This window comes from Sturnira hondurensis, unplaced genomic scaffold (genome assembly GCF_014824575.4).
Source record: "Sturnira hondurensis isolate 20B ecotype Veracruz unplaced genomic scaffold, ASM1482457v3 Scaffold0025598, whole genome shotgun sequence".
Taxonomy (NCBI): Eukaryota; Metazoa; Chordata; class Mammalia; order Chiroptera; family Phyllostomidae; genus Sturnira; species Sturnira hondurensis.
In genome coordinates, this window is record NW_028098229.1 from 1192874 (window position 1) to 1218167 (window position 25294).

The window sequence follows — 25294 nt, forward strand, 5'->3', positions numbered from 1 at the left end:
CAATGTTGCATGAGCGTTGAAGGAATGAATGAATGAATGAATAATGAAAGAATTTAAATATTTACTTTGTATCATCTAGAGCATTAGATATTGAAATATGGACATAATATATGTTTACCATTCGATAAAGGATCCACTAGCCTGACCACACCTGAGCCTGAAGCATCTGAGATTGTATTTCCCATTGACCTGGAATTAGCTTCTGAAATTTCCTCTTGAACCTTCACAATAGCCAGAGTACTCCTAGGCCAGTGGTCAAACCCCATGCTTCCTCCTCAGGCATCACCAGATCCAGTCAACTCCAGAGCTCTGTCTCGATGTTGTGACATCAGGACTTTTTTGCAGGCCTTTCCAAATCAATGCTTTACTTGGAGAATATAAAGTTTTGGTGCTGAGTGGGGAAATATGGAATAAATTATTCCAGCATGATGCCTTCTTTTCTTTCTAATAAACCCTAATTTCTCAAATTATAATTAAAAAGAAAATATCAGAGCACAAACAGCATTATAACATTGAATTGCTTTACTTGGTGGTGTTTCCTCTCCAAATCCACATCAGTAGGCTATTTAACAATAGGAGAAACCTCAATGGGAGTGCAACAGAGGAAAAGAACACAACACACAGCTCTGGACTAAACTATTTCTTTGGCCATGTAATTGCTTGCAGCCACCCTGTGTAAAAACCTCTGTCAGATTACAGCCCTTGTTGTATGTAAATTGAAGACTAAATGGTTGGTAGCACCCTTCAGCTCTGCAATGCTGGAAATGACTTTTTAAATAAGAAATTACCCTGGCTGGTGTAGCTCAGTGGATTGAGCACGGGCCTGTGGACCAGAGGATCGCGGTTCGATTCCCAGTCAGGGCACATGCCTGGGTTGCAGGCGGGTTCCCTGCAGGCCAACTCCCAGCAGGGGACGCACAAAAGGCAACCATACATTGATGTTTCTCTCCCTCTCCCCTTCCCCTCTAAAGATAAATAAATAAATAAAATCTTTAAAAAAAAGAAATTAGATTAGTAATATTTTAGTGAGCAAAAATGCAGAAAAATTCTACATAAAGATGAGAAAATCATTCATGCAAAGAGACTTTTAGAACCAAGAGTGAATAATTCCTCTACACTTCTCTTAGCTAAAGTCCAGGGCAGAAAAAATTAATTTTTTTATACCTTTGCCACAAAATTCCACCACAATTAGTGTCCTAGATAATGACACAATAGTTCCTTCATCTATAGCAGCTTATAGTTTGTGTGTAACCTGGATGCTTACATCAGCTGAAGGGCAATTATACATTCTAATGCATGGATGTGTCCGAATTTAGCACATGGTCCCTAGAAGGCTGAGTGTGAGTGGGGACAAGGGGTGGGGAGGTGGCAGGGGGAAGGAGGTAGAACCTGGGTGCTGGGCCTCCTTGCTCCGATAAAGGGGCCTGGCTTCATTCTAGGCACCAGAGTGAGGCAGGCTGTACCTGCTGTTCGAGGCCAAAAGTACAGGGAATTTGACACCTGGGTCTCATTCTCACCCCAGGAAAAGCGGCGTGGGATTCCACTACACAGCATGCAGTCCCAGTAAGGAGAGGAGAACCAGGGCAGAGAGAATAATAATGAAGGAACAGTCACAGAGACCGTGGGTACCATTCTAATAAGGAGGAAGACTGGGGGTTTCATTTTTGGAGACAGTATCGAGGCGGATTCCTTGGGCAATTGTAGGTTTTGAGGCACGTGAAACTCATGCAGTAGTGGAACTCTCTTTAAGGAAAATAAACAGCTATAAATACGCAACTGGGCACAAAGGCTTTAGAAGAGCCTTGCGAGGGAGGGGCTGTGGAACTTAAGCTTCATGAGCCTGCGAGAGGGAGCAGCTGTTGACGAGCCTGTGACCTGCGGCTGGGGAGGAAACAACGCCAGGACATAGGTGATATAAGGGAAAGGGCAGAGCACTGGTGTCTGAGGCCAGTCCCAGACAAGAAACATAGAACTGGCTAGAGTGAGTGGTCTGTCCAGCTCTCCTGCACCAGAAGTGTACAGATGGGTCTGCACTGCCAGTGGCACAGGCTTGTGAATCTGCAATGCTGCCCGTGCCCCTGCTCTGAGCTGGTGCAGAGAGCTACTCTGAGGTGGCAGGACCAGAAGGAGGTAGACACGAGAACCTCTGGGAAAAGGTCTGTGGCCCTTCCTGCTTCAGTTGTGCAACTCTCCAGGGGTTGTTCTGCCCCAGGTCTAAGGCTGAAATGCTTGAAAAGCAGAGAGAAGTACCCAGAGGGACAGGCCATGAGATGGATTTTAACAACCAGAGCGGCTTCTCTTGCTCATTTCCAGACTGTTTTGAGTTAGAGTCTAATTCTGTTGTAGTTCAGAACACTGACTCTGGAGAGAACACTATCTCCATCTGTATTTTGCCCCACCACTTAGCAGCCTTGTGACCTTAGAAAATAATAAACCTCTGTGTACTTGGTTTTCACATCTATAAGATGGGTACTATCATAACATGTACCTCAAAGGGTTGTTGTGTATTAATGTACATAAAGCACTGAGAATAATGTAATAGTAAATATTAGTTATTTTTTCTAATTTTTAAAAATATATTTTATTAATTATGCAATTACAGTTGTCCCATTCCCCCCCTTTGCTCCCCTTTGCCCTGAAACTCCCTCCCACCTGCAGTCCCTCCTCCCTTAGTTCATGTCCATGGGTCATACATATAAGCTCTTTGGCTTCTCTATTTCCTATACTGTTCTTAACCTCCCCCTGTCTATTTTGTACCTACCATTTATGCTTCTTCCCCCACCATTCTTCTCCCTCTTCTTTCCCCGCTTATAAGCCCCCATTTGGTCTCCATTTCTGTGATTCTGTTTCTGTTCTAGTTGTTTGCCTAGTTTTTTTTCTTGTTGTTGTTTGTTTTAGGTTCAATTGTTGATAGTTGTGAGTTTGTTGTCATTTTATTGTTCATAGTTTTTTTTATCTTCTTCTTAGATAACTCCCTTTAACATTTCATAAAATAAGGGCTTGGTGATGATGAACTCCTTGAACTTGACATTATCTGGGAAGCACTGTTTCTGCCCTTCCTTTATAGATGATAGCTTTGATGGGTAGAGTAATCTTGGATGGAGGTCCTTGCCTTTCATGACTTTGAATACTTCTTTCCAGTCCATTGTTGCCTGTAAGGTTTCTTTTGAGAAATCAGCTCATAGTCTTATGGGAACTCCTTTGTAGGTAACTTTCTCCTTTTTTCTCACTGCTTTTAAGATTCTCTCCTTGTCTTTTAATCTTGGGTAATGTAATGATGATGTGCTTTGGTGTGTTCCTCCTTGGATCCAACTTCTTTGGGATTGTCAGAGCTTCTTGGACTTCCTGGAAGTCTATTTTCTTTGCCAGATTGGGGAAGTTCTCCTTCATTATTTTTTCAAATAAGTTTTTCATTTCTTGCTCTTCCTTTTCTCCGCTGACACCTCTATGACATGGACATTAGATTATTTAAAGTTGTCCCAGAGGTTCCTAAGCCTCTCTTCATTTTTTTGAATTCTTGTATCTTCATTCTGTCTGGTTGAATGTTTATTTCTTCCTTCTGCTCCAAATCATTGATTTGAGTCCCAGTTTCCTTCCCTTCACTATTGGTTCCCTGTACATTTTCCTTTATTTCACTTGGCATAGCCTTCATTTTTTCCTCCATTTTGGGACCATACTCATCCATTTCTGTGAGTGGGACCATTTCATCCATTTCCATCCTGATTACCAGCATTTTGAACTCTGCATCCGATACTGTGTTTATCTCTCCATCACTTAGTTCTGTTTTTAACGTTTTGATCTGTTCTTTCATTAGGTCCAAATTAATTAATTAATTGATTGATTGATTGATTGATTGATATGCTGCGGCTCAGCTGTTATGTAGTAAGGGAGAGAGCCTTAGGTATTTGCTAGGGCAGAGCAACTCAGGTTACTGTGCTGTGGCGCTGTATGTTGGGGAGGGGTCAGAGAGGGAATGATGGCCCTTGCTCCGCTCTCTGCTGGTTTTCAGTCCTTCCTTTTCTATCCACAAGCAAATTGGCTTTTCTGGTACTAATTCCCTGGTGGGTGGGTTTGTGTATGTGTAGAACACTGTGGGTCTCCCCAAGGAACTTTCCTGTGTATCTGAGAGTTTCTCCCGCAGCCACAGCACTCACAGGTTTTTCCAGTCAGAGGTTTTGAACCTTTATTTTCCCCCACTGGGACCCTGGGTTGCAGTCTGTCTCACTCTCCAGTTGTTCTTTCTGGTTATCCACATGCAAATGTGGGATTGCCCAGTCTGCCAGCCACCTCCTTGCTGAATCTTCTCCTCCTCAGATGTCTATCTCCTCCCCTCCTACCTGTCTGAATGAATGTTTCTTCTTTAACTCCTTGTTATCTGGACTTCCATACAGTTCAATTTTCTGGAAGTTCCGGTGATTGTTTGTTTTTAAATTTTTTGTTGTCCTTTTTTTGGTTGTACAAGGAGGCAAAGTGAATCTGCTTATGCCCCATCTTGGCTGGAAGTCTAGTTATTCTTATCTATTCTTTTAAAATGATAATTATACAGATTGATGAATCTCAAATATGGTGTACCCTAACAGCAACTGTCAACAATTCTTTTTCTGGGAATACTTTTTAAAGTAAACTTTTTGTTGCTATTTAATGTACATATAGAAGAGCATTTAAATATTTTCTATAACAAAGTCCTCCTGAGCAATATTTGTTATCTCATAGTTTCTATGGGTCAGGAATCTAAGTGACACTCATCTGGGTTCTCTATACCAGGGTCTCGACAGGCTGCTATCCCGATGTCTGCAGAGGCTGTGCTCCCAGAGGACAGCAGACCTGGGGGTGTCTCTGCTCCCTTTCAAGACTGCCAGTAGCATTCTCATGCTCACATGCTGGACTGAAGTGGCCCCAGTTACCTTCCCTGTGGACCCCTCCATGTGACAGACAGCTGATTGTATTAGAGCAGATGTGCAGAGTGAACCAGAAAGCAAGGGAGAGTGACAACAAGAATGAAGCCACAGTCTCTTGGTAACCTCATAGCAGAAGAAACCTCCTTTACTTGTGCTGTGATTTATTCATTAGAAACAGGTCACTAGACATAGCCTGCACACAACAGGAGGCTCACACAGGGAATGAATATAGGAAGTAAGGATCCCTGCAGGCATTGTGGAAGCAACCTAAACCAGGTCTCCTTTCTCAGTTGAACTCTTCTTCCTCAACTACATTTTAGGAGATGAGAAGAGTGAGTCCAGACACCTGGGGGCTGCTCCTGTGCTCGCACCCAGTTGGCCTGCAGGTGGTCTGAGTGTGAGATCTCTTTGGGTTTGGAACTTGGGCTGCACATGTGACCTGTGTGTTGGGCAAGTTGCTTAATCTCTCTCATTGAGCCTTCTTCTGTGTTAAGGGAGAGAGGGTATGCTTTGCAGGGATTTTGAAGAACAAATGAGTTGCAAACATAACAACTGATTGACCATTTTGTTTTGGAGGTATTTGTTATCTCTCTGACAAAAAGCATTGCCACCCTGTTCTCTTCCCTAAAACTTCTTTGGGCCCATAAACCCCTGAGTCTGTGGTCCCCTCTCTGATCTCCATCTTAATTGCTACCTACCTGTTTCACACATCTTGATTTTGAAGTTCAATTAATTTAGCACTTTAATGGATATGGTCTTTTATTTGGGCTTAATTGTTTCCTAATTCTGTCATTTTGGAAATGGCATCTCCTAAACAGTTGGTTGTTTGAAGGTAGAAACTGTGCCCAAAATATTTTCTTTTTTTAAATATCTGGCCTGATGTTCAGCCCATACATGCTCAGTACTTACTGAATGGATTTAAATTGGTTCTTATCCCTTAATCAGAGTGAAATCAATTCTGCACTGCTGTTAGCAGGGAATTACAGGATTGACAGCTGACAGGTCCCCAAAGAATTTGGACTTGCTTTCAATCAACCAATGAGTCCAGAACACTTCAGGGAAGCCACCATGAGAAAAGCACTGAGGGGCATATGAAGAGACACAAAGTTCAGTCTTTGTACTGACAGACCAGTGATACCAGTAAGATATGGGCACACAAAAGCATTATTAATAATGAAAACCCAGACATGAGAAGTGCTCACAGGGTAAAATATACAACTGAAGAGCTCTGTGGAGAGAAGTCACAAGGCTAGTATGGCCAGAGAGCATTCTATAGGAAGGAAATAGAAACTGAGTCAGACTTTGAAGGGTGAATGGGCTCCAGGCTGATGGTGAGAAGAGTGGGGAGAGAGACATTTCAGGCCAGAGTGTTGTCGTGGACCCAGGAATCAGACAGGATTGCAAGATGTGATTGGATAGAAGTTTAAAGATGGGACATGGCAGAGAAAAGGCTAGGTCATGGAGACACTCAGAGCCAAGTTAAGGAAGTTGGACATTTTGTCACAGATCATTAGGATCTGTGACACTCTTGAGCTGCAGAATGACTTAAGAATGTTGGCTCTGAGAGAGGTTGGTTTGGCTTCAGGGTACAGCCCAAAATGGATACTTCAAGTGCAGATGACACTGAATAGGAAGTCACCCATTGGCCCCAGGAAAGCCTGATCCTGACCACCAAGGACTATTTGGGGTCAGAGTAGCAGTGTTTCTCAGTCCTTATGTCTCCACCTACACTGGGCACTCCTCCCCCGTATTTAGGCATTGCTTCTACATGGTGTTTTCGTGGAAGGAGCCCTTCTTCTTTCAAAGAAACAAAACAAAAACAAAAGCAAGGAATCATTTGGGAATTCTTACAATATCAGTGCAAGCTGGTAGTGAGCAAATTTCCTCATACCTGGAACCATAGCCTCACTGATCTGCAGAATCAGGAAAATTACAGAATGAACAGACTTAATAGGATTTTTTTTTTTAGTGTGTCCCCCACTTCACACAATTCCCAGTTGTTCTCCACAGGTTGGAATTAAACTGTTCTAAAACACAACTGTTACCTAGGAAGCCAGGTAATCTTCATAATTTATGGAACTTAAATAGAATAACATGCTTCAAAACAAATTACAATTCCAAAGTTATTTAAGCAACTACCACATAAACATGTTGGGAAATTTCCTCAGAAATTTAACAAACCTATAAAGGAGTCAAAGGAAATAATATCCTGAGCACATGACCCTAGTCCTCAAGGAGCAATGGTGCTGTCAGTCATCAAAAGGCTGGCAAGGTGAGCAGGCTTTTCTGGGGAACATGGGTGGTAGTCTCTGCTCATGGAGTAAGAGTAGAATCCACAACACTTAAAGATTGTTGGGTACAGGGTCCCAGCCTGCAGGTGCCCTGAGTGTGTGATGAATTAGAGACCAAAGTTCCTACAGTCAATTTACATAAAAACCGTCTGCCGGAGAAGAGGGAGGGAATAGAAAAGCAGGACCAGTTGACAGGGGTAAAGAGCACAGTCTATCTGTTTAGGTATAGTTTTCTCAGCATCCCTATAAACTCCCTTTTGAGTCCTGTGGACTAATGGGGACTGCCAAGAACTTAAGGAGATGTTTTACAAAGGAATCAGTAAAGAAGAACAGCGAGTATTTGGGGGATAATTGTTTTGTTCCAAGCCTGGAACCAAGCAGTTGCATTATCAATTAATTCTCTTAATTCTATAAGATAGGTACTACTATAGTCCCCAATTCACAGATGAGGACACTGAGGCTTAGAGGGTTAAAATACAGGATTACTCAATGAGGAAGTGACAAAGCTGGGATTCAAACCTGGGTCAGCTGATTCAAGCCCATGCTCCTGACACTGCTCTAAATTTTGTCACAAATAAGGCTGAAAACAATACTACTGAGACCACAGGGCAGTGGGAGGGATGCTGGACTCCAGTGAAGCACTGAGGGCTCCAAACCCAACCTTTGGCACAGGTATGGGGGCATCCACAGAAGGCACAGATATGGGGATATTCATAGAGGGCACTAGCAGCAGAGGCAGTGGTGCCTTGGCCTACAGAGAGAAGCAAGGCAGGCCAGACTGAAGACAAAGAGAGAATGGAGGGTGTCTGGGACATTGGGGCTGGATGTCTTCAATGTGTAGATGGCGGTGGAAGAAACTGTGAAGGAAGGGGATGGAGTGAGAGAAGAGGGCCCAGAGCAGATACCAGAGGGACACTATTTCAGGGATTAACAAAGGAATCACAGAATCAAACCCAAGAAGCTGGGGGTCAATATTTCATCAATCCAATTTTATTGAAACATGTTGAAATTCATTGGGGATAATTCGCAAATAAAGTCATTCAAGAATCTAGAACTATTTTTCTTTTTAAAGTTCTACTTCAGACTCACATCGACATCTCTTTTCTCCTCTCTCTCTCATTGTTTACAGAAATATTATATGTTTGCTTTAATTGAACAAAATAGCAAACACAGCAAAAAAGGTTAATTTCTTTAAATAAAGTTCCATGCAAAGCATTCACTCAACAAACACTTATTTTGTTCCTAGTATTACAAAGAAAAACAAACAAAAAAAACAAAACAAAAAACCAACCAAGAGGAGCCAGATTAATTTCATGCTCTATTATTTTCACAAAAGTAACCTATCAGAAATGATAGATGTAGTGTCCCTGGTGCCATCTGGGGACAGTAGAGTGTGATCCAAGCCTGAAGCACATTTGAAAAGATGAAACTGAGTAGTTTGGTCAAACCAAAGGAGAGTGGAGCATTAAGTTGCCAAAGCGGGAGTTGCGTAGGTTTGAAGTATTGTAAACCCAAAGTGAGAAGTAAGCCTAAAGCACAATACTAGATTAAACAAATCTTTGAGGTTAACTGTTGAAAGGATCAATACACATATTAAGCATCAGAATTGTGCCTCAGAGCTAGCCTGAGATCAGGGATTCAGGGTGCACTAATGGGTGTATTGAAGGGCTCCGATTACTTTTTAAACACTGGGCTAAAGTCTCATGTGGATTTAAATGGACCTGAGTCCTACAGCATGTGGATGAATCACTTCATAAGGTGCTGCAATATGTCTTTGGGAACCTTACCTGAAGATTAACTAAAATAGAATTTAACATGAGTGTCCCTTAAAAATTCTAGTATTCATGGTTTTTTTCCAGGTGATGTTTTCATCTTCTCAGGCAAAACCATAATGCTTAGCAAAAAAAAAGTTTATAAAGTCAATGGCAAAGAGAAGATGCATGATGATAAAGACAGCCTAAAGAAGGATCCAGCATCTGAAAGGAAAGGAGAGCAAAAGTGGATCCATTAATGTTCCACTGTGGCAGCAATCAGAATATGCACTCTGGCAACAGATACTCCTTAATGTAGAGATTTTCTTAATGTAGGCTGTTAACCATGCCTACCAACTTAGGCCTTTGTTCTCCTTTGTAAGAAACTTTTAATCAGAGAGAGAGCAGCATTTTTTACCCTTCAAGGGTGATCAATACTCCCACCTGTGCTAAGAGGCCTTCGGCCTGAGCCAGCATTGCTGCCAGTCTCTCCAGTACTCAAAAGGAAGTTGGCTCTCCTGAGCAGAACATGAATCTTTGATGGCCTCCTAATGGCCAACATTATTAAATAGTAATTGTATTACTCTAGACTCCTCAACTTCATGTCATCTCTGGAGCCAAAGAACTGCATAAGTGCCTGGCACCCAATCCTTATTCCATCTCTCTCATCCTCTTAAGGAGGAGCTAAAAACTTATACCCCAGACCTCAGAATGTTACATGAGTTCTCTGTGTCTCAGGCTCACCATCAACTTTAGCTCCAGTGCAAAATAGTCATCTTTCGAGCGCATTGTGGAGAGAGCTCCTGGGTGGTCTCTGAGCTGTAGAGAACCACTGTTTTTCAAGGGAAGTTCTGCGGTGCTTCCTCCACTTGGGTACCGGCTCTTCATCCTGGAGGTCATCCAGTAGCTTAGTGAGAACTCTCATTTCCGGTATTTGCAAAAGCTGAGCTTTTAAACAATTCTTCTGCTAATTAAACTTTAAAATCTTTCTATAATGGCCAGTCAAAAAAACTCAGGCCAAGAGTTTATCATTGTAAGAAAACTTGTTCTACCTACTGAATCAATGATTAATTAAGAAAAGAGGCAAGCAGAATGTAAGTCTTCTGTTTATCAATAAACCTAAACATTTAGAAAACTTCTTGAGCTCTTCTTTATGGCTCCCATCTTTTTTAATACAGGAAAAAACAAAAACAAACACAAAAACCTCTCCCAAATCTCTTTCACTCACACTCAGTGGCATGTAGTTTCTCTATTAGCTTCTCCAGTATAAGTCATTGGTCAACACGAACAGTCCTGAGAAAGTAGATTTGCAAAGCAATCAAAGTAATTTTGGTTAATTTTACTTACCCAGAGAACATGGAATAATTACTAGTTAGGAAGCGATCAAGTTATTCCCAGCCAGGAGCCAATGGGCAATAACTCAGGATACAGAGGAGCAGTTTCAGGTGCAGAGTAAATGGAACCATTTACTACACAGTCTATAAAAAATCTCAACCTTTTGTCAAAGGTCACTCAGGTGGGGATAGTGATAACACTACTCTTTCTTTAGAGTTTCTTGTAACCTACCATGGTATAATAAGATCCTGAAGGAAAGAGACTGATTAAAATGTGACACATTTTTATCATTCTTCACCAATAATATTTCCAACTTTGATTACTACTCTTAATATTAAGTGGCATAGTAAAGTGTATCAGAGAAAAGACATTCATTTGTTAGAATCGTCATGATCTGCGTAGTGTGATTCATTAAGGAAAAGTTAAGCTCCTATACACAAGTTGAAGTATTGCTATAATGTAAAATTTATAATAAAATATAAATATTTTTCAAAAAACTAAACTTACACACGGTAAGATAGTATCCCTACGATTTGTACCCAGTTTGAACTATATTCTAAGATGGGGGAACTGGGTGGGAAGTTTCCCAGCCATGAGAGTGTGGTTAGGTCTGCACAGCCTGCGATGGGATGACAGGATGAGCCTGCTCCAGGCAGTCATTGTGAGTGGAGAGTTAAGCCAAGACCTGGTGACTATTAGGGGAGCTGCTAGGATCCTCTACAGAGTGAGTATAGTTGACTGAGGGTCCTGACTGCTGCCCTCTGAAGTCCGTTGCTGTTTTTGTATGAAGACTGTGCTTTCCATGACCTTCTCTCAGCCAGCATGCTAAGGCAGACTTCTTCCCAGGCTTCTCTAAGGAAGGACTTTGGCTCAAGGACCCCCCTTGGACCTTATCAAACTTTCTTAAAGTCACTTTAGTCTGTAGCCTTTCTTCCTTCCCTCTCTCTGCACAGCAGTCAGAATTGCATCATGATCTGAGTTCTCTTTCAGGTTCCCATATCCATCCCTATTACCTCTCATCAGCAACCCCCCCCAATTAATCTGGTGTACATCCAATCTCATCTTGGTGCTTGCTTCTCAGAAACACAGACTAATGCACAAACTATTCTACTGAGAAAGTGTCCATATACCCCAGACAAAGTACACAGATGCCATTGCCACCACCATCACCACCACCAAATATCTTGAGCAGGTAATTCATTAAATCTCAAGATAAACCAAATTGCCTTCCAAGAACTTCAGTTGCATTTCTTCCAGTTTGTGTGCTTATTGATACGTATGGCCTCCTATCTTTTAGCTAATCTTCCTGTCCATTCTAGCTGCATTTGTGGTGTAGAGAATTTTCCTGAAATGTTGTTCTTATCTTATCTCTCCCTTGCTTGATCCTCAAGATGGACTTCCCCAGACATCTCAAATCAATTTTGGGGGGCATGAAAGAACCTGGGAACTCCTCACAAGACTCAAGAGTGAGCCCAATATGAAGGCCATCACTCCCAAGCCTTCGTCCCTTCATTGGGAATCAAGAGGTGGCCCCAGGCTTAGAGTATGAGGGCCTCCAGGTCTCTTCGCCTGACATGAACAGGGGTTAAGAGAGCCATAGACAACTTGTCCTCTCTCCTCTCCCCTATATCACGGCCTTGCCACTATTGTGCCCATTTTCCCTATTTATGGCAGTCATCACAAGAAGCCATAGACTCCAATAGCACCCCGCATTCCTAACACTTTAATCCCTGTAAAGCTCTGTGTATCCCCCCCGCCCTCCCCCCACACTATTTTGTTCTTGGTCTGGCCATTCCCTAGCTCCAGAATTCCCCCCCAGGGCTTCAGGACTGCAGTGTCCAGACTTAAAGCAATAAAGCCTCTATATTCTCAGCCTCATCTCCCATCTAGCATGTGTGGAAGATGTTGTCTTCCACGGTCCTTACAGTGCTAGGCCCAGGGCTAGAGTGGATATCTTCCTTTGTCCTGTTACAGCTCCAGGCCTTTCTTTTGTCGCTAAACTCTCCTCCTCTTGAATCTCATGCCACAGACTCTGCGATCCACCTCCATCATCTTAGTATCCATCCCATCACATTATTCTTCTTCATTGCTTAGGGGTTTCTGCCCTGGTTTGCTGTCACTTTTACTAGTATTGTTCTTGTCTCAGTGTTCAGAATGATAACATCCTTGCTCCTCTGTTTGTTAAACACCTATCTTCCAGTTATCCCTCACATACCTTAACCATCACTCCAGCAGGACCTGTCATATCCTATAATTTCAGCCTCTTCTTAATCTTAGTCTCCACACGTCTTCCCACCCTGCTTCCAGTCTGTGCACAAATGAGGCCTCAATGAGGTTTCTTCCACCTATAGTGCTGCTCGTCCTAACCCTGCTTGCTTCTTCACAGCAAAGCATCACTTTTCACATGCTAGAACATTTACTGGTTGAGCTGGTTGCTTGTTGTCTGTCTCCTCACACTGCTCCCTGTACTCTACAACACACCCTCAAATGTAAGCATGATAAAGGCAAGGGTTTTTATTGGATTTGTTCACTGATGTATCCCGAGCTCCTTGAACAATGTCTGACCCAGTCAACAAACAGGTGGTGAACAGATGAGTAAGTGGATGCTCAAAAGCCTGACTGACCCTTGGGGTGGTGGTTGCTAAAGATTGGGGTGACTGTGGCAATATCTTAAAATAATATAGCAGCAAAATTTGCTGCATTGATTGACTATTTCACATATGATTTCTCTGTAACATGTTATGCTGTTTGATAGCATTGTACCCAGAGTGGAACTTCTTTCAAAATTGGAGTCAACCCTCTCAAACCTTGCCACTGCTTTATTTTTACAAGTTGGCTGTTTGGCACACAGAGCCTAGGTTTCAGCCTGTCTTGACTTTGACATGCCTTCTTCACTAAGCTTGAACATTTCCACCTTGTGATTTAAAGTGAGAGATGTGACACTCTTTCTTTTGCTTGAACACTTGGAGGCCATTATAGGGTTATTAATTGGCCTAATTTCAATATTGTTCTGTCTCAGGGATGAGGGAAGCCTGCGGAGAGGAAGAGAGATGGGGAATGGCCAGTTGGTGGAGCAGCCAGAACACACGCAATACTTAACTGACTGTTTGCAGTCTTATATGGGAGTGGTTCATGGCACTCTAAAACAATTACAACAGTAACATCAAAGATCGCTGATCACAGATCACCATAATAAATATAATAGTAAAAAAGTGTGAAATCTTGTGAGAATTACCACAATGTGACACAGAGATGCAAAGTGAGCAAATGCTGTTGGAAAAATAGAGCAGACAGATAGACTTGCTTCACACAGATGGCCACAAACCTTCAGTCTGTAAGAAACACAGTATCTGCAAAGCACAATAAAGTGAAGTATGCCTGTATTAGTATGTTTATTTAATTAATATTTGCTTTCACCTTTAGACAATAATTTTTATGTGAACGCTGATGTCTCTAGTCTACCACTAAATGAGCAGTGACAGCACATCGTCTGGAGTGTATTAGCCCCAGAAAGAATGAATGAAAATATGAGTGTATCTATCATTGAGATGTAGACACACATGGCATGAAGTGAGCTTGGGAAATTTGGCTTCTGTGATGCAGGAAGTCATGGCAGCCTGGCCGTAGGCAAAGGGCCCATCAAGCTCTTACAAGGCTGCCTCTCAGTATGTGGGCAACAGGCAATGGTTAGAACTGAATTTCTGTTGTTTCCCCCCCCCCCCAGAGACCACAGAACTTTATCATGCTCTGTATCCCTTTTTACTTCAGACCCCAGAAGATGCCCAAAACCTCTAGGTCACCCTCATTATAGGGTCTGACATCCTTAAAGGGGTTTCCCCATGCCCCAGCCACTTCTTGCTCAAAGCAGCACCCACAGCCCACCAGGGTGGCTATTTTCCGCTCGCACAGTACAAATCTCAGTCTTGAAATGGGGTAGGTGTCTCTCTCACTATTTATTGACATCATTCTTCCCTTGTCCCTAACCCCCTCACTTTTTTGAAGCTGTTAATTAATTATAAAATCTGTTATTTCACTCTTTTTGGCAGTATTATATAGATTATTATTTTTGTGAGGATTTTACATTTGAATCACTGTTTTACAACTATGTTGTTATTGATTTCAATACCATAAAGAAGATTCTCCGAACACACTGGTCTCTCTGTTCCTTAACTGCTCACCTCCATTAATCTTGTGTTCAGCCTCACCTCAGCCACCTTCTTCCTGCAGTCACACCCATTGATTCCCCCATAATCTCTGGTTAGAGCACCTCACCCAGTGACCATTCTAATACCCCAACTCCAGCTACTCTTTAACCTCAATTCCTTGACCATTGTTTTGTGTCATTACCTGACTCTTGCCTTCACTTTTCTTCTTTTCCAGCTCTGGTTATTTTTCTGGCTCTTGTTTCTGAACTTCCTCAGCTGCATTCATTCTACAAAATGCTAAACCTGGCCTCTTCACTATTCTTTGAATAGACCCTGCACATTGCTGCCTCAGGTGTCTGCACCTGCCAATCCTTCATCAGGCCTGCTCTTCCTTCAGATAATGCACAGCTGCTCCCCCTTCAGAGCTCTGGCCAACTGTGATTTCTGTCCACTTTGCTTGAAATAGCAGTCCCCTCACACCTTTTCACTTTCCATCCCCAAACATACTGTGTTTTTTTCACGCCAAGTATCACCCTCTGACTGTTAGATAGGTTCTTCTGCTTATTCTGAAGACTGTATTCCCTGGAGTATTCCCAGCATCTAGTACAGCACTTGTCCTGCAGTGGGAGACATGATTGAATGAATGAATGCATAAATAGGAGGTCATTATTTTTTCTACACTGACTCCACATTCTACATTGCACATTTCAGGTCATACAAAGTGGCATCTTTGAAAAATCAATATCAGCCTCTTCATGGCCTTACAACTACCTTGAACAAATCACACAACAGGAAAGCCAAGATTTTCAATTAATCCAGAGGGAAATGTAAAAGGACTGAAGCTAGGCAGGAAAAAATACCAGCATAATATATGCAGTAACCAATCAGAGAGTAGAAGTCCCTGATGAGCCATCCCCTAATGAATGGGGAGAACATTTCCTGGCTTACGGGAAGGAGAGCTGGGGCAAGGGAAGTGCCTCATTCAGCTGGATTCGTTATTGGAAACTTGTTTCCTTAGGTGAGCCAGTTCTTGCAGACACTGCGTCTGTGACTGTCTGCATTTCTTCTCTGGGGGCATGAGATCAGAGGAGGGGGCCCTGGAGCATCAGTTGCTGGCTCCTGCTCCACAACCCCACAGTCCACTTAAAGGAGCCGCTGGCATTAGATGTACATGTGAGAGCAGAGGATGCTCACAGCCCTGACGGTGAAGGAAGCTTCCCAGGAGAGCCTGTCTGGTCCTCCTGAGCTGCCCAAACTCTGCCTGGGGCTCTGAGACACAAAACACAGTCAGTAACTGCCAGTGTTGTTTTCTGGGATACCGTGACTGTGTTTGATTAGGATCTTGAGTGAAATAAACCACCCATTTCACAGGGAATATCTCAAAGCTAAAAGTTTTTTCCATGTTTAATTCATATTCTGCCTCTCTGAATTTTATCTACACAACTCTGTAAATGGATCATTCTCCTGTGGCTAGTACTAGGTCGTCTCCTTCCCCAAAATAAAATAAAATACATAGAAAAATAATAGGCAAAGAAAAAATCCTTACCAAAAATAATTTACATTTTTATTCCCAAGGTGAAAAGCTTATGAATGTTTTTAATGCACATCCAGCTTGAAACTTGCTGCAAATGTCTTGCGTTTTGTAACAGGCTTTTTCCATCTGTGCTGAATACAGCTGATGATTTAATGCAAGTGTGTATTGTTTCACAATCTCCCTGTGATCTTTTCTGTTTTGTATTACATGTGGGGTCTCCTTGCACCTGCTTCGGAAATAGAAGTGCTAGGACTGCTTTCTGCTGTGGCCCCTCCGCATCTGCTGCACCCTACCTCCCTCATGCTCTGGAGCCTCCTCTTTCACACACTTTCACTGTGTTTATAAATTCCACTGTCTCTAATCTCACATGACTCTTTCCTCAACAGGAACACCTTGCTTAGAAACAAACACCTGCGGGAAGCCGGGCACCGTATACTGCAACAGGTGCTTTAAATTTACAACACACTGGGCCTAAAGTGTGAATGAAGCATTACACTTACATTACATACTGCATGATATATATAGTATGTAATACACATGTGTAATTTTCTAGTGTATGTAAATAGTACTGATTAAGAAAGTAAAATTTATTTTCAAGGACTTATAGTTTTCAAAACTTTGTACATTATGTTGTATTTTTCCCAATCAATAAATTACCATCAACTAATGAGAAATAGAAAATTATTGTAAATGAAGGTCTTTTCTTTTGCTGGAACCTTCACACCATGAGTGTGGGCTGCACTCAGGACAATGGGTGGTCTGTTCTGACTGAGCTGCTCACTGACTGGTAAGTCCCGAAGTCTGGGAGTGTCTGTTTCCTTGTGTGTAAAATTGGACTATCATTTCTGTAACCTGCTTCACAGGGCTCAGGGGTTCAAAAAGAAAAGAAGAGGATGTTGTGCAAACCATAAAGTGCTCTGTGAGTAAAGCAGCCAGGGGCAGCTGTCTACCTGGATTTCAGGCTTTGTGAGAAGCTGCAGTTGCTTAGACCAGAGTGTGAAGTCCCTGGGCTCAGATTGGAGGCAAGCCAAGCAGGGAAAGTTAAGGAACAGTTGGAAATGGAGTTGCAGGTCAAGGCATGTGCAGGGTAAATTCCCTTTTGAGGCTTCACAAGAAAAGTGCCAAGGTTTGCAATATTCCAAAATACCTCACAAACACTGGCAAGTCTTAAGGTGACCCATCTCTGGGTTGTTGGGCCAATGTTTTCACCCATTTCATCCCAAGACAAACAACTGTGACAGTATGTTGCCACAGACAACTAGAGCTGAATAAAAGCAAGCCAGATGTGAAATGAACCCTGAAACTGGGTCATTAGCCAAGGTCATGGCTGGTTTGAAAATTAATGTTGTTTTCTTGCCTGTTTCTTGCCAGCAATATGTGGCACTCTTTTCCCTTGTACTTTGCAGTCTGCTGGGCTCTGAGCCATGTGAGACTGTTTTTAATGGCAAAATCTTCAAAGTTTTACTTAAAATATTTGCATCATAAAACTCCTCATAGAAGCCAAATTTTATCAGGAGGGTCCTCCCAGCAAGCAGCAAAGTAGCCTCTTAGTCGAGGCTCCCACCACCAGCACCACCTTACAGCAGCAGTTGGTCGTCACAGGCTAGTGACACCCAAGAGACAGGCTGCCATGTCTGGAGACAAACTCCAAATGGCTTTTATAAGCCAACAACAGTGGGAAGTGACTCAGCAATTAGTTGAGCAATTCAGAATAGCGTGTTTTTCACACATTTAATTGCTCCTGTGAGCAAATAAGTGCTAAGGAGGGAATGTGAGTAATTGTTCAACCTTATGGAAGGAGGACTTTGTCTTGTTTCTTGCACTGTTCTCCTGTGTCCAGTATGGAACAAACCCACCTTGGGAGGGGTGTGCTAATGTGCATATGACTTGCTTTAGAAAATTAAAAATGAGAATAAAAGCAATCACTTAAATCTGAACTCGGAAGAGAAAAACTTGTGAGGAAAGGCAATTATCCTCCTTAACAAAGAATGATTGATCAAAAGAACCAAATGAAATCCTTTAAAAATGAAATTTTCTACTATAGGGTTTAACCTGAAGAAATTGAACTGAAGGCTAAAGGACACCTATAGGTTTTTACTTTGCTGAGTGGGATGTGAAAATAGAGACAAGAAAGAGGAGGGGAGAAGAGATGAACACTGGCTGGGAAGATGATGGGCTTTGGAAGGAAGAGCTGTCTGATGGGGAACAAAGTCCTTCTATGAGGAGTGCAATGACAATCTTCCGTTTTTGCCATGAGACCTAAACTAAACCAAGTTTCTTTTTTTTAAAGCTTGTGTTCAGAATTACAACCTTCATCCTCCACACATTAAAAACAAAAAGCAATTTAATTCAACGAGCTTTGTGATCTAGTCATTATTCAAAGTTGAAGGTGGTTTTCCATTAAAGCACCTCCGTCCCTCTCACTTTCTGACCTGTGAATGTGCTTATTAGCTGCCTTATTAAGATGATATCCTGTCTCTGAAGTAAGAAAGAAAGATTATCTCCTTACCTGACATATCATCATCAGAGTAATCTTTGTGGGGAAAAATGACTGTGAAATAGACATTAAAATTTATGGCACACTCTGCCATCAAAGAAGGACGTCCATGATGGAGTACATACACTTAGCAGTGGCTGAACCTTAGTGACATACTCTGTGACCAGCAGAGCCAGAAACAAAGGACTGCCTGCTTCATCTGCTTCACAAAAGGTTGGTTCTGACTGGGGGTAAGACTAGGGTTTGAAGGACTTAGAGGATGAAATGAGGAACACTAAACCAGACAAATATAGACACATACAGAATTACAGAAATATGCTGCATATGCCTGTATATGTATACGCAAACATGTACCCTCTAATAAAAACTACTGAAGGGAGGGAGCAGTCCAAAAGATGATCAGCATATCTGGGTTAACAGTGAACGACATGGACAGAGGAGCCTCAGCAGCCCCGGTCTCTTTCCTTAGCCTTGGACTCATGGTGGCTGACAATCACCAAGGCCACTGCTGACAAAGTGGTCAGCTCAGTTTGACTATTCCTGCCCTTTTCATAAAGGGTTTCCAATAAAAACAAATTTCTCCCACTCAGAGAAACAGAAGATTCATTTGGTTTACTCTATCTGACGTGACATATTCAAATTCCTTGGCGGAAAACCTGAACAACCCAGGTCCCACGCTCCTTCCCCTTCATGGGACAGCCCAGGCAGTTGTGGGTGCTTTGACCTTTGAGTAGTTTGTGGTCTAACTGCCCACAGGGAGAGGGGGTCGAGGGATGGTGCTTAAATTACATATAGCATAGACATGTTACATAATATTATTTTTATAACTTCTATTTACATGTTAATCTTTATAAGACTATAGTCTTTTTTAATCCTCACCTGAGAATATGTTTATTGATTTTAGAGAGGAGGAAGAGAGAGAAAGAGAGAAAAAAAATGATATAGGAGAAGCATCAAGGTTGTCTCCCATATGTTCCCCGACTGGGAATCAAACCTGTGATCTTTCAGTTACGGTACAATGCTCCAACCAACTGAGCCACCTGGCCAGGCAGACTATATACTAATAATGGACTAAAGTGGTAATATAATAGAGGAGCACTTTTTTCTGAAGGACAATTGAGTTAATCCACGTCCATCCTTATCCAAGTGTGGCTGCCTGCCCTATTTTGTGCCCTGGGATGCCTCCTGTGGTACTGGGCAGAGCCCAGCATGGCTCTTCCCAGGACAAGCTCTTCCAGTGACCCATGGAAGACCTTGTGAGGTATCCTGGAGCATCCAGAGGTGAGTTTATTCAGACACGATTATTTCATGGAGCATATTCTTACTTCTATGCGGACCCATATATATTCCTACTTCTCGGTACAGCTCAAACTGTCAGTTTTAATCTACAAATTCCTTTGTGATTTGCGTCCCCTCAACATTCAAGATTACCTCTCCTGCTTTACCTCTCACCGTCAGTTGAGATAAATAACCTGCGAGTTTCAGCATTTGCAATGGGCTTGCTGCTCAGGGAGAAAATTAACAAATCTGTCCATCTTCCTTTTCTACTTCCCACACCTTGCATGCATATAAGAAACAAAGACATGTTACTTACTTGGCTTGCTATAGAACTCTTATTAGAATCCTGATGTGAATTTGGATTTAGTGACAGAATGAGGGCTGCTATGACAACCAGCTGTAGGCAGGCACCCCACAAGAAAAACATTTCTGGCAGGTTTTAGCAAAACCTCTGGGTGGGGACCACGGTATTTGTGCATAAAGACATACATAGGATGCACTGCCTTCACACCATCAAAGCACTGTGCAAATACTCGTGAGTGTCCATCTGCAAGATTTAGCAAAGCCTTATTTCATAATCAGAGAAAGAAGAGCCAGGTTAGTATTAAAAGTGAACTAGAATTTGGACATGTCTCTGGGCTCACCGTATTCAAGGATAGATAGGACTCGGTCCAAACATTTGGCTTGCTCAAATGGTCCAAAGGGAGCAAAGGGCAGTAATAAAAACATTGATTAGTTCTGTCTTTTTTTTTTTCAGTTAGTTCTAGCATATTGGCTTCTTCAAGTCAGAATTCTCCAGGCTTCTTGCAGCAGCCTGAGCCTTTCATGGACTCATTCAAAAGGTCCCCCTTTCCTGTCCCCTCTTTCCTGAGGTGTTCAAATAAGCAATCAATCACTCATTTCTGTGTTGGCACAGACAGACATGAGGAAACTTTCAACTTTCACTAAATATTAAAAAATAACCCACATCTGCTAATATACTTTAAAAAAACCCAGCTAGGAGAGTTTCCATAAGAACACTACAGACACCACCAACAGGAAGAAATATGCCTTTTATTATAAGTCTCATATGTACAGAGGAAGCTGTTTCTTGCAGCTCATGGCAGGCTGTGAGAAAGAGCCCTGCCATCGAAGGTCACCACGTTTACATTGGTACAACTATGAAACGTCACCGCACATTATGAACAAATAGAACCATTATAGAGAAATGCAAAAGAGACATAGGTACGTGTATGGACATTTCACACATTTTCTAAAAACAAATGGACACAAAATACAATGGGCTATTAAAAAAATAGGCATAGCAGTACAGTTTTTTTTTTCTTTCCTTGTTAATACGTGGTATGCTGAGCTTTGATCTCAAGTGTTTTCACATTGGGATTTGCAGGCACTTTAGCAACCTGGCCATGGTTTACAATACATGATGTTGGGACCAACAGATGAAAACACGAGAGCAACTGAGGTCCTCATGACCCACATGTGCATTAAAACACTGACATGAGAAGCACTTTTGCCACCACTGTTCAGGGATACCAGAATGTTCTCTGTGTGACAAGTGGTGGGTTTTCTCTTATTTTTCTTTCCTGTTTTATGGCAGAATTATTCAGTAGCATGGATGGCACCACCAGGCAGATACAGCAAGTGGATACACTAGACACACATTAATTCCAATCCACATGAGAAGCAGCAGAAAGCAGATGAGTTTTCAGAATGTCCGAATGACTGACCTATCTTTGCCCCACTTTATGTACTTCCTGCCAACCTGTCAATCAAAAACTAATTAAAATAATTACCTGAATTTACTGGGCCAGAAGCTTATCCTGGGAGATTTTTCTTAGCTACCACTTCCCACATTGTGATATATGTTTGGGCCTGCGGATGGGCAGGCCCAGCCCCTCCCCACCAGGGGTCCCTCCCATCTCCCACCTTCCCTACCCAGGGCTTACCCCATGTGTTTGGAACATGACCGAACAAGTGTATTTATAATCTCAGAATAGAACAATCACTTTATTGGTAATGTTGAGTTGTAAGGCAGTTACAAAAGGAGCCCCATGAGAACCAGACAGTGTAGAAATATGGCTTAGCCTTTTTATAACATGAAGGAACTTTCCTATTACAGGAGCTGAGAATGAAAAGGGGAAACACACTGGTTATATATGACTGTGCTGTGAAATACTGTAAAGACTCAATTTCTGGAGTATGTCACCCACTTTCATCCACCAGAAACTGAGATGTCACCTCACATCTCAGAAAACTTCAAGGGAATAGAGAGAAATCAACATCACCTTGGCCACAAGGTAATTTGTCACCACTAGTTGAATGTAGCTGTAACACAAAGCCATGAACCTCCCTTGAGTTGGGCTCAGAATCCCTGGTCCTCCAGAGAGATGCAGAGTGTACGAATGCTCCAGGCAGATGATTGTCAGATGGTGGGAAATATTCCCATGAAACGCACTTGAGACACATGGCAAAGAGAATAAGGCTTTCCATCTCTTTGCCCATGCTGCTTAAAGGCACTGATACCAACAACAGAAATATCCCATAGTACCATGGAGGTTTTTAAACAACTCCCAAAATACAAGTCTTTATAGGAAGATGTCCTTTATTGCATTAATGAAGCATCCACTCTTCTCAGGAATAGAAGGGCCTCCCTTTCTCAGGAGTCTGGAGTCTGTTCAGCCTAGCGACCTGAGAAGGGGAGGGGGGTACGTCCTGCCGAAAGGGCCCCTTAGGAGGAGTGTAACTGGGGTCCTGGACTTTCTTATATGAGTCATAGTTGTTGAGTCCCTCGGGAGGGGGCTGCTTCTTCATCTGTTGCTCTTTCCGTCTCTGTTCCTGGCGAAGGAGTTCCTGGGTCTCGAGCATCACCCTGGCATTGAAACCGTGCCCACCCAGGTAGCCGTTTCTGGAGCCTTGGTAGCTGGAGTACCTGGGGTTCTCCTTGGCACTCTGGAAGCCTTCCCCAGGAGAGTAGTTCTGATCCCAAGAATCCTGGGAGACAGAGCTGGCGTTTTTCCTGCTTTGGCTAGAAAGCAAAGTCCAAAGGTCAGTGTAAGATTGGGAGGAGGGGAGAGGGAAAAGAGAAAGGAATGGGGGATGGGGGATATGCATTTCAATATTTCAACAAATAGTACTGTGCTCCACTCATGTGCCAGAGACTGTGATGGGGGCTGGAGGAAGAACACATGACTGCCCTCGCCCTCAGCAAGCGCAAGCCTTAGACCATTGAACAGCAAGGGCTAAACAAGACAGAGAACTAAGAGACTTAGCTGCTCAGAAACAGGGTCCTTCTTCTGTGTCTGGGGAGGTACTGTCTGCTCTGTTCAGGGTAACATATATCTCCTACAAGTTAGACACATTGGCAAGATGCGGTAGAGGAGGATTCGTGATTTGGCAGCAGCTAACCCAGCAATAATTGCTTGCTTCAGAACATTATAATTCAGTTGAAACAAGCAAAGAAAATATTTTACACAGCTGCCACCATGATGCCAGAGATGCGAGCTAATAGGAAGTACATGTAATGGATTACAACATGAGTTCAGTTATGAAAGACTTAAGTCTAGACTCCTTTATAATAAAAAATGCAGCAGGTAGTCCCTTACAGCTGGGCTTTGGAGCTGTGTATGTCAGCACCTGACACCCTCCAGAACTCATGCTCATTAGGACTATAGACCTGAAGTCTGCCTGTGCACTGTCACCTCACCAAAGGCCAGGACAACTTACCAAACTCCCTCTTGGTCTCTACATGCTAGGGGAATAGATCAATCACACAGAGATTTCAAATTCTCATCATTTGTGCAATCAGGTTGCACATCATTTTCTGGAAACATTATTGTTTTGAAACATCTTTAATTTACTATTAAGTCTCTATATGCTTTTATGAATTCACAATAAAGTTGGCTATGATAAAGTAAAACAATTTTGTGCTAGGAAGGAAGATATGCCCTAATTTTTCGCCTTGGAAATGGAAGAGACAGAAAGAGAATTAAGTAGTAAAACAAAATCTATTGCTCCATTTATCAATAAGAAAACCATGTAGTGACAGTATGTATTGCTCAGCCATTTGCATCAGCACACACACAATGGAATGTGCAAAAGGGCCCCCCAGAGAAGAACCTGGATATGCAGTCCCTGGGTCTCCCACAGAGAGGAAGCAACTGACATTTTTGAACATTTGGCAGTGTGATCAATATGGTTTGGGATGAAACCCACCCATTTTCTGTATGGCCTAAAATGTATTCAAAGATATTTTCATCTACGGACATGACTACGATTAACTGAGCAACCTATAGTACATCTACCTGGTTTTCTTAGAAAGGGAATCAGACTTTTTGTACCATTGGCCCAGGCGAGAATCCTTACATTTGATGGGATAGTTTATTCACCTAAAGCACCAATTATCTTCACTTAAAAAGTTATAAATCAATCTGCACAGAGACAGGAATGATGGAAAGTGCCAGCATGAAAGCAGAGATTTGGCATTAATCATGAAACTTTAATTAAAACAAAGAACTTGTTACTGATGTTAGAACAACAAAAGTAGGGCTTCTTCATGAGTTAGTTATCAATCTAAAGATAACCAGAAATAGGCTGCAGACGTTTCACTCCCTGTTACCCTTGGCCTGCGCTGCCCCACTAACTCTCTTCACCCCTCCCCCCCCCACTCCAGGAAGCTCTATGGAAGTCTGCATCATAAGTTGAATTTTGAATCATTCCAGAACACATTGAGAATTCACTAAAGACTTGATAGGGGTGGAAACTATGATGATGTGGGAGAATTCCTTTTAGCTAAAATTTTCTTCAAATTAGTCAGTATAGAGAGAGGTAAGCAGACCTTCTGAGGAAAGTACATATACATAGATACATATGCATGTACACACACACACACACACACACACACACCCTTGGTAAGAAAGCCAGTGTATCATAGCTTTTGCTTAAGACTCAGGAAGTGAGCAGATCACAGAGAAACAAAAGAGTGCAGCGGACAGCAAGAATTTCCTGTATTAGGAAACTAGTCTTCTGGGCAGTAGGCACAATGGGAGTGTAGCTTAGGATCAAGACAGACATGGGTGCAAATCTGAAATCTGCCACCTGCCAGCTGAGTGACGCTGGGAGGGTTATGCTCTCTGGGCCCAACTTGCCTCGTCTGTGAAATAGGTATAATATGTAACCTCATAGTGTTATGGGGCAGAAATAAACAAAATAACACAAGTAAAATGCTTAGAAAACTGGGGCACAGAGTAAATGTTTGACTACTGGGTGTTGGAGAAGGAGTCTGAAGGCAGAGTCACTTTGCCTTCAAAGAGTAGGCTCTGGGTTTTGGGGGCACCATTCTGGCCAACAAAAAATATTTTAAAAACTATTGGCTTTCTCTTCCTTTGTCAGAAACACTGAGTAGAGACAGGAAGGAGAGATAGGCACTAGAGAGTAACTGAGAACCCTCCCTAAGTGAAGGCAAGTCCACACGCTCCTTAGAGATGAGATGGAAGCTCTTGGCTGTGCCACGAGAACCCAAAGGCCTCAATAACAATGGCAGCAAGAAAACGTTAATCTCCTTCCACT

The 25294-nt window shown here is 42.4% G+C and overlaps 1 protein-coding gene across 20 annotated transcripts in view; it reads right to left on the reverse strand.

Annotated features, from left to right (window-relative positions):
* Positions 1-20764: 20764 nt before the first annotated feature.
* The window catches only part of PARD3 (par-3 family cell polarity regulator), a 723671-nt gene continuing 719141 nt past the window's right edge, over positions 20765-25294 (reverse strand). For all 20 annotated transcript variants that reach the window (XM_037039898.1, XM_037039905.1, XM_037039903.1 and 17 more), the window contains one exon: positions 20765-22754. In XM_037039898.1, coding sequence (XP_036895793.1) covers positions 22361-22754 — 394 coding nt within the window. In that variant the 3' untranslated portion in view covers positions 20765-22360. The remainder of the gene's footprint in view (positions 22755-25294) is intronic.